Source organism: Ictalurus furcatus, chromosome 7 (assembly GCF_023375685.1).
Source record: "Ictalurus furcatus strain D&B chromosome 7, Billie_1.0, whole genome shotgun sequence".
NCBI lineage: Eukaryota > Metazoa > Chordata > Actinopteri > Siluriformes > Ictaluridae > Ictalurus > Ictalurus furcatus.
Genome location: NC_071261.1, coordinates 8,235,223 through 8,245,077, shown reverse-complemented (window position 1 = coordinate 8,245,077; position 9,855 = coordinate 8,235,223). Strand labels below are relative to the sequence as shown.

The window sequence follows — 9,855 nt, the reverse complement described above, 5'->3', positions numbered from 1 at the left end:
TGTTATGAATGACAAAAGGAATTTCGCCTGTGTGTTACCTCATATTTATACCCCTGTGAAACAGGAAGTCATGGCTGAATAATTTCCTGTTCCTAGTCACCCCGGTGTACGAAAAAATGTCAAATATCAATGGGAATATACTTCGAATATATTTTTCTCACATGAATTCAGTAATTGGCAGTAATTGTTGCACACCTATATTTAATATGTTTAAGATATATATTTTCGCCTCACACCTCCAGGGTCCGGGGTTCGAGTCCCGCCGGGGCCATGTGTGTGCGGAGTTTGCATGTTCTCCGGGTACTCCGGTTTCCACTCCCAGTCCAAAGACATGCATGGTAGGCTGATTGGCGTGTCCAAAGTGTCCGTAGTGTATGAATGGGTGTGTGAATGTGTATGTATATGTGATTGTGCCCTGCGATGGATTGGCACCCTGTCCAGGGTGTACCCCGCCTTGTGCCCCATGCTCCCTGGGATAGGCTCCAGGTTCCCCCGTGACCCTGAAAAGGATAAGCGGTATAGTAGATGGATGGATATTTTTTTGTATAAACCCGTGTTGCTTCTTTGCTCATATTTACCAAGGGTGCCAATATTAGTGGAGAGCACTGTACTGTACATGTAATGTTGTGGATGGTCCAAATTAGTTCCTCTTACCACTTCATTTTAGCAGCTATAAACATCCATTCCATCACCAGTCTCTCTTTTTTCTCTCTCTCTCTCTTGAAATTAATAAGACAAAAGAAAAATGCAGTCTGTTATTAAGAAACGGGAAAGCTTCAGTGGAAACTCTACTGACTGTTATATGTTATATGTACTGACAAAATATCAGTGATTATACATCTTTGTTAAATAACAACATTTAAAAAATCTTTTTTTTTTTATCTGTTTTGGGTTACACGGAGCCTCTGCCATACAAGTCATACATAGAATGAGTACACTAGTATAAACCTGTGATTTGAATTATAGCCAGAACTACTACCAGAGCTGCTGTTATAGAAAATTAATCAACACCTCCTGACCAATCAGATTTGAGGATTCAACAGCGCCGTGGTATAAAGAAATAATCACGATAACTGAATCAATTTTTAACTGAATAAATATTTTCAGATATTTCGCCAACAGAGGTTTGTTCTGCTCATCAGATGGACCTATATCCCACTTGCAAATGTTATAATAATAATAATGAAGTTTTGCTTTCATGTGGTTCGGGTATTTTTTTTAGGTCATTAGCACATCTAGACAGATGGATGCTTTATTAGGAACACCCGTACACTTGCACATTCACGCAGTTCTCTAATAGGCTAGTCTTTCAATTATGACTCTAATTAAGCGAACTAAAGGTAAGCGCAATGGTCCTTAAGATGCAACTACTCGATGTACTTCCTTTTCACAGGTACACTCCGTTCATGTAAACGAAATGTACTACAGGTACAAAAGATGAGACACCCTAGTGCCCAGGTACGTGTAGAGTAGCCTACTTTGTGTTCTGAATGTGTAACGGGTCCAGATCAGTGTGTAGCTGGACCTCAAACAGGAAACATTAAGAAGACAGGTGTTCCTAATAAAGTGGCCGGTGAGTGTCTATACAGTGTCCTCCATTAATATTGGCACCCTGGGTAAATAGGAGCGAAGAAGGCTGCCCTCATGGGTATCAAACGATTGCAAACACATCACAGGTTTATCAAAAAATAGGTGTGCAACAATTATTGGCACCCTTTTAGTCGATACTTTGTGCTACCTCTGTTTTGCCAAGATAGCAGCTCAGAGTCTTCTCCTATAATACCTGATGAGCTTGGAGAACACTTTTAAATCCACCGAGGATTGTTTTTGTTGCCTCCCTCTTCCATCCTACAGCAAGGAATGAAATCGAAAAAAAAAAGAAAGAAAGAAAAAAGAAAAAAAGCCCACGCTGCAAACACTTCCTGTAGATTCCTTCCAAACTTCATTGAGAGTCGGAGTGTGTCTCTGCGGGCGTTTCAGCCAGTGCGCTGCGCTCTGATGTCATCAGGCGGCCACAGCTGGAGCGCCTCTGTAGCGCCAGTGCGTGTGAAAAACGCATCCTGTGCGGGAACAAACACGCATCATACTGCTTTCCACGCAGCGGAGAGTTTCTATAAGCCTGTTATTTATTTATTTTTGCACCTCGCCTATTTGAACGAACTAACGGGAATACGGTAAGCTTATTGTTTCTTCTTTATGGTCGCACTGTTGCTCTACCGAGCCCAGAGCAACAGTATAATATATATATATATATATATATATATATATATATATATATATATATATATATATATTTATATAAATATCATCTTTCATGTTCTACTACATTTTCAGTATCTATGTTGTGTATATATATATATATATATTTTTAATGTTAGGAAAAATTGACCTAATGTGACAGACAGCTTTTTAATGATTATTTATTTATTTATTTATTTATTTATTATGATTATTTATTGCTATTGCGTCTCTAGAGGAGATGGATATCAACGTGATGCAGATTTTAAAAGAGGATCAGTGTCCTACTGCTGGTGTTGAGGAGTGTTTGGTGAACTTGGACTCGCTTTCGGATGCGCCTCTGAACTCCTCAGGGAATGAGAGCTGGCCGAGGGAGGTCGAGACCCTGTCCCCCATCGTGCCTGTCATCACAGCTGTCTACTCTGTGGTGTTCGTCGTCGGCCTGGTGGGAAACTGCCTGGTGATGTATGTCATTATAAGGTAAGTTTAAAATCAATCAATCAATCAATCAATCAATCCTGACCTGATGTCAGTCAGCATGTAGCCACTATTCCTATAGAAGGTTATTGTGGATGGGAGAGTGTTTTTGTTTGTATGAACTGGAATATAGAGGTCGTAGTCCAGGTTGGTAGACTGTCTATGAGATTCATTCTTGGAAATAGGCTTAAAGTCTGATCGATGAGCTAAGAACGATATTTGCAACTCGGTTGTCTGGCGCCCCCAAGTGGCTGTCGAAACTCATGGAGAGATTCAAAGAACCAAATGAAATCAAATCAAATAAACAAATCCACCCTAATAGTGTTCAACCACGATACGTGTTTTGTACATTTACTCTGAGTCTCTTACCTGAGAAAGTGCATGTGGTGTATCTTTACGTAGCTTTAAGGAGCACTGGAATGATCCTTAAAGTACAGTTCATTTATTCATTCAGTAAGCGGTTCTTCAGAGAAACAGTGGGCGTGCGGCGAGAATACAGTACACCCTGAATGGGACGCTTGTCCATTGCAGAACAGTCACAACAAGGGTGATTTAGCATAGCCGATCCACATACTGGCACGTTTTTATTTTTAGAAATGGGAGGAAACCAGAGAACGCAGAAGAACCCCATGCGAACATGGAGAGAACATGCACAGACACAGACGGCAAGGATACCAGCTGTTCCACTGTACAATTATGTACCTTTAAATAAAAAATAAAAAAGGTTTTAAAGAAAAATATACGTACTAAAGGTATAAAACATGTGCCCTTGATGATACCACCCCCAGCAACAAGAAAACATGCAGTTTGGTACCATATAGGGTGTGTTATTACAAATTGGGTTAATTAGCTTAAATGTACCACTAAGACCACTAGAATGCTGGTTTCCTAAAAAGAAGAAATGAAAACAGTGAACTTAAGGAACTGACTGGTTCGTGAGGTAGCATGATGGTAGTAGGGCAAAAAAACATTCACTTTAATAACATGTCTGTATATGTTTTTTTTTTTTACCCTTATGAAAAATGCCATACATTTCACATATGATTGTGAGAAATATGTGATCAACGTGTGAAAGTGCATTTTAACATGTCATCCTCTGCAAATGCATAAGTAAACACATGCAAAACGAATTGTGTAGAAAGAACTCGCGTGAAAAAAAAATAACGAGCATAAATAAATAATGTAACCACACGTAAAAAAATAAAATAAATAAATAAATGAAACATGCCAAATAAAGAAATTGCGTAAAAATCACGTGTGGAAAATAAACGAATCAAAAAAAAAAAATCACGTGAAAATAAACGGATCATTTGCAACATCGAGAAATCATTTGCAGCATCACACGTGAAAAAAGTCACACGTCAAAATAAAAAAGATGGAAATAAATGAATCGTGTGAAAATATAACGTGATAATAGATTAATCATGTAATATCACATGAAAATGAATGGTCAAATCCGTGTGAAAACAAATGAATCACGTGAAATAAATGAATCATATAAAAAAATTGACACGCAAATAAATGAATCACAAAAAGAAGTCGTGAAAATAAACGAATCACGTGTAAACTCGCATGATAAATACATCGTGTGAGCAAAATCACGTGTGAAATGAATCGTATGAAAACCGCGTGATTCACGAATCATGTCGGGTCACGTTCGAAAAGAAATGAAACGTGTAAAATCACGTGAAAAGTACTCAATCGAGAAATGACGTAAAAAAAAATAAATAAAGGAAATGTGTGAAATCACGTGAAAATAAGCGAACTGTGCGTAAAATCGTGTGAAAAATGAATCACGTGAAAAAATTCGCACATGAAAAGCGAATCATGTCAAATCACGTGCACACAAAAAACACATGCGACGCATGCAAAATATGTGAAACCTTACACGTGAAGTGTCGGAAAATTATGTATGAATCATTGTGATTACTGACGTGAAGTTCGCGTGACTTTTCCGTAAGGTTAAAAACTGTAACTTGTGGATGTCTGAGCTCCTGTTTCTTATTTGTTTAACCCTCATATTATATTGGGGGGAATAAAAAAGTTACATCCGTTATGTTATGGGTCAAAAGGTCTTCCACAGTTTAAATACACACAAAAAACTACAAAGAACAGCTTAAAACAGTGAACCTTTATTATGACTCGTTCATGACCCTAAATGTGGAAAAGTCCAAGAATTTCAAAGAGAAAAAGAGAGATTAACCCGTATTTCACACAGCTCCAATGTGGAAATTGGTCAAATTCACCCATAACATAATAGGAGGGTTAAATAAGCGAGGCTCAGGCAGTCAGTCACCAGACTGTTCAGAAAATTACACACGACCCCTAAGAAAACGACCAGTTTATTCGATATTTTTGTTTGTTGTTTGTCACATGGGAAAAATTTTGCAATGTTGTTCTGCTGGCTCTTTTTCATTGTTCTGGTAGATACACTAAGATGAAAACAGCCACCAATATCTACATCTTCAATCTGGCAGTAGCTGACGCCCTCGTGACCACCACCATGCCCTTTCAGAGCACAGATTACCTGCTCAACTCGTGGCCCTTTGGAGAAGTGGTCTGCAAGGTCTTCATCTCCATCGACTACTACAACATGTTCACCAGCATCTTCACTCTCACCATGATGAGCGTCGACCGCTACGTGGCCGTGTGCCACCCAGTCAAGGCCCTGGATTTCCGCACACCCGTCAAGGCCAAGATCATCAACATCCTCATCTGGGTTTTATCCTCGGCTGCTGGCATCCCGGCCATGGTTCTTGGAAGTACTCAGACCAACAATGGTACTCTCAATACATCTCACATGCTAGTAATGAGCATGGCCACGTCGCCACATATCGTATACTGTATGTATCAGGTTTAGAACCACATATGAAAGTGGCTCATTTGAAAAAAAAAACAACAACAAAATCAGAATTATGTCACTTCAACCTGGTAATATGAGGTAGTCTTAGATGTTGCATCACTGGGGAGCTTCTAAAATCAGTATAAGGGTTAAGAGTAATAAAGAAGGGCTAAGCATCGTCGTTCCGTCTTCCAAAGATGATTGTGTTCCTCACAAGAGTTCTCCAGAATGACTTTTTGTTCCCTCGTCTTTCTTAGGCACTACAGAGTGTGCTCTGCAGTTCCCTGAGCCCTATGTCTACTGGGACACACTGATGAAGATCTGTGTATTCGTCTTCGCTTTCGTGGCACCTCTGCTCATCATTAGTGTGTGTTATACTCTAATGGTGCTGCGACTGAAGAGCGTTCGCATGCTATCAGGCTCACGTGAGAAAGATCGCAATCTGCGGCGTATCACGCGTCTTGTTCTCGTCGTGGTGGCTGTGTTCGTCGTGTGCTGGACGCCCATTCACATCTTCATCCTGGTGAAGGCCCTGGCGCCTGGCGTGCCCGAGACCACCGCCGTCATGGGCGCCTACTTCTTCTGCGTGGCACTCGGGTACACTAACAGCAGCCTCAACCCCATCCTCTATGCCTTTCTGGATGAGAATTTCAAGCGCTGCTTCCGTGATTTCTGCTGCCTGACACGAAGCAAAGCAGACGGAGTGGGCGTGACACGGGTCAGGAGCACCCTCCGCGAGCACACGTGCCAGGTAGAGGGCAGAGGTGAGAGAGGCCGTGGCAGATCGGTATGACTAGCTGTGGAGCTCTCCTCCTTCCAAGGCCTGGAAATCTCCAATGACCTGGGATTGACACAGATCACCACCACCTTCTGAGGAGGAAATGGACGAAGACGGGCCTTTTACGGTGTGAGAGCCACATCCTCACGGAGCACGTAAAAAAGAATTGTTCCATAACGTAGTGTCTAAAACAAGCATCTCATTCCACTATCCATTTTTTTAGATTCACTTCTGCAGTCTTATTAATAAATACTAAATGCTTATCTCAATAGTTTAACTAAACATCGTCTCACTACCTAGAATGTCTGAAGGCTTCAGCAGAGCTTTAGACACCAGCTCCAGCGCTCCGTCAAATCAGCTGACTTGCCTGCATTAGTCCCTACCCAACTCCCACAGACCTTCATGTGCCATATTTCCCATGTCCGATTGCTCCCGAGCCAGATACCAAAGACAGTGTCTGATAAATCACGAATGACGGTTGTAGGCGATGCTCTGTATCTGAGTATTACACAACTGAATCCTCCATCTAAGTGCATTATAAACAAAAAATGGAGTTGGATGCAATGGGCTTTACTTCACATGTGGGAATTTAAAAAAGAAGAACTGTGTGGACATGTGATTGGGGATAACTTTTATGAAGACTGTGAATTAAGCATTTAATACATACGTGTATAAAACATATAATTTCACCAGTGAACCACGATCATAACGTGGGATTCAGTGTGTGATTTATTGTTTTTTTTTTTAAATCGTCATGAGCGACACTTATCTGCGTCAGCAGGAAAATCACCGTTATACATATTATACATAGACGTAAACAAATGCCGATTGCTGCTTTTCGCTACATTTTGTAATTGATCGTGTGTAAAAAAAATAAATAAATAAAATAAATAAATAACACTTTTAGAAAAGTGCTTCTTAGTGTAAAAAAAAAAAAAAAATCGGTATCAAATTTGATATTTAGTGACGGTTAGAAATATTTCGTATCAAAAGAGGTATCAAGAAAACGATTTCTAGACCTCTTGCTGCGAATCTTATTTGTAGTATTTGGACAGAGGGCTCTACAAATGCTAAAAACTTGAATCTGTCGTTAAGTTGTATATGTTCGATACCGTTTGGTGTCTTACTCGGAAGAACATAGTTCACGGTGACATTTTGAACGGAATATCGTTGTCAGTAAAGTTCATTAGATTTCATCTAAAGGTATTACATAACCATGTGATAAATTATGCTACGGTATTTTTATTATTATTTTTTTTTTGATAATGTCTAAAGCAGCACACTGTGCGTCGTTAAGGAAAGGTCATTAACGTCAGATATTGACGTGTTTGTGTTTGGTCATCTTTCTTTAATGATCATGCAGTATTGTATATTAATGTAAGCGCTGACTATGTGAATGGGTTTGCCTGTAGATACCGTAATGATTAGTGACAACATCTGTGGCTCTACAAATCAACATTCTTAAACACTGTCAGGAGAGAGGAGTTTGGATTATATTTAAAAAATTTATATACATATAATTTACAATATGTCATGTCACCTTTTTTTGGCGCAGTACCTTTTCCATTGTACAGTTGTACAGTATGAGATCTTTGCTGTTTTGTTTGTGTTTGTTTATCACTTTTGATTGATGCACTTTCTTTTGTAAAATGTAAACACAGTAACCAACTATTTGATGATGGGGAGCCATATCTGTAGGCAGCACTGTGGTGCAACTCACAAGGGTCCCTAGTTTGATCCTGAGCTTGAGATTTGCATGCTCTCGCCATTGTCCTTTGGATTGTCTGGTTACCTCCCACCTCCCCCCAAAAAATCAAGCTGGTAGATGATTTGGTGTGTGTGTGTGTGTGTGTGCGGATGGGGGAGGGAGTAGGGGTCGGGATGGCGATTGCACGCATGGTGCCCTGTGCTGGATTGACGTCACACAGGGTGTTCCCAGCATTCCCAGGCTCTCCTTAACCCTGAATAGGATAAAGTGGTTCCTGAAGATGAATGAATGCATCTTCTCTGTGTAGCTACAGTATTATTTGGCTTGTATGTAACTTGTAAAAGCTGTTACTAAATTCAACGGTGTAATAAAATAATAAAATTTTTCAAAATTCTGTCGTGAATCTGTTTGAATATATACAGTAGGACGTACCACCAGTTCCTTATTTTACATTTATTACACTTTGACTCATTTTGTCACTAATATAGAAATTTATCCGTTGAACTACCACTGCCCTTTTAGTTGAATACTTATTTATACATTATATATATATATATATATATATATATATATATATATATATATATATATATATATATATATATATATATATATATATATATATAGAGGTATCCTATCAGACCCATTTCTAGAGCTGTGTGTCATCTCCATTGACAACATTCAGACCACACCATCTAATAATATCGGGGTAGTTCTGGACAACCAACTATCCTCCTTGCCTCACACTGCTAACCTGACATGTTCATGCAGGAGGATCAGGTCTTCCCAATCCACAGAGGCCACTCAGGTGCTCGGTCAGCCCCTTGTCATCTTGAGATCGGACTACTGTAACTAACTCCTGGCAGATCTGCCTCTGTGGGCAATCTAACCCCTGCAACTGATCCAGAATGCAGCTACAAGACATGTCTTCAACCTTCTGAAGTTCTCCCACACCACACCATTGCTCAATTCCCTCCACTGGCTTCCTGAAGCTGTCCACATCAGATTTAAAAACACTGATGCACTGACGCTACCTTAAAGCACTTATCACAACTTGGACTGCACTGTGCTCCCTCAGAGCATCTAACATGGCTCAGTGGATTCCACTATCCCTCGAGATACAAGGAAGACATGCTTCAAAACTCAGGTGGTGGAATAAACTTCTCCTGGCTGATTCTCTGGTGATCTTTAAACGAAACCTAAACACCTACCTCTTCCCCATATCCCTTGTCTTGTCATTTTTCTTTCAAGTTTGTTCTAACCTCCTCCAATAGCTTGATGCTAATCTTAGTCCCTGACATAGTGAACTAGCATGAGGATATGTTTTCATAGAGCCTACAAAGCACTTCTGTAAGTTACTCTGGATAAAAGCATCTGTTACAGTAAATGCTGTAAATGTCATTCCTAAGACCATTAATGCATCAGTTTATTTTAAAGACAATAAATAAAAACTTGTCATCACTCTGAAGTATTTCCTGGGACTGACATTGCTCTATTTAGAATACCAATCTTCTGTAATTCATCTTCAGTGACTTCTTTATCCTGACCAGGGTCACTGTGGATCCAGAGCCTAACCAGGGAACATCGGTCATGAGGTGGGGGGAAAACACACACACACACACACACACACACACACTGAATGGCATGCCAATCCATCACAGGGTACCATGCACACTTGGGGGCAATTTAGAATAGCCAGTCCACCTACTGATATATTTTGTGGGTGGGAGGAAACCAGAGAATCCAGGGGAAACCCATGTGAACATTCTCCAGTTCTGCTGGATTCCCATGCACAGGAACTCCACACAGAAA

At 40.1% G+C, this 9,855-nt stretch overlaps 1 protein-coding gene across 1 annotated transcript; it reads left to right on the top strand.

Annotated features, from left to right (window-relative positions):
* The first annotated feature begins 1,688 nt into the window (after window positions 1–1,688).
* Window positions 1,689–8,425, top strand: oprk1 (opioid receptor, kappa 1). The gene is made up of 4 exons (XM_053628164.1): window positions 1,689–2,174; window positions 2,475–2,718; window positions 5,143–5,495; window positions 5,815–8,425. The coding sequence occupies exons 2-4, from the start codon at window positions 2,480–2,482 to the stop codon at window positions 6,348–6,350; spliced, it is 1,128 nt and encodes a 375-aa protein (XP_053484139.1). The 5' UTR covers window positions 1,689–2,174; window positions 2,475–2,479; the 3' UTR covers window positions 6,351–8,425.
* Window positions 8,426–9,855: the final 1,430 nt, after the last annotated feature.

Bases quoted from the DNA above. Each gene is read 5' to 3' on its own strand.
- oprk1 (XM_053628164.1), top strand. From the start codon at position 2,480: ATGGATATCAACGTGATGCAGATTTTAAAAGAGGATCAGTGTCCTACT. The intron at 2,719-5,142 runs GTAAGTTTAAAA...TTGTTCTGGTAG, and splicing joins GTGATGTATGTCATTATAAG to ATACACTAAGATGAAAACAG. The intron at 5,496-5,814 runs GTACTCTCAATA...CGTCTTTCTTAG, and splicing joins AAGTACTCAGACCAACAATG to GCACTACAGAGTGTGCTCTG.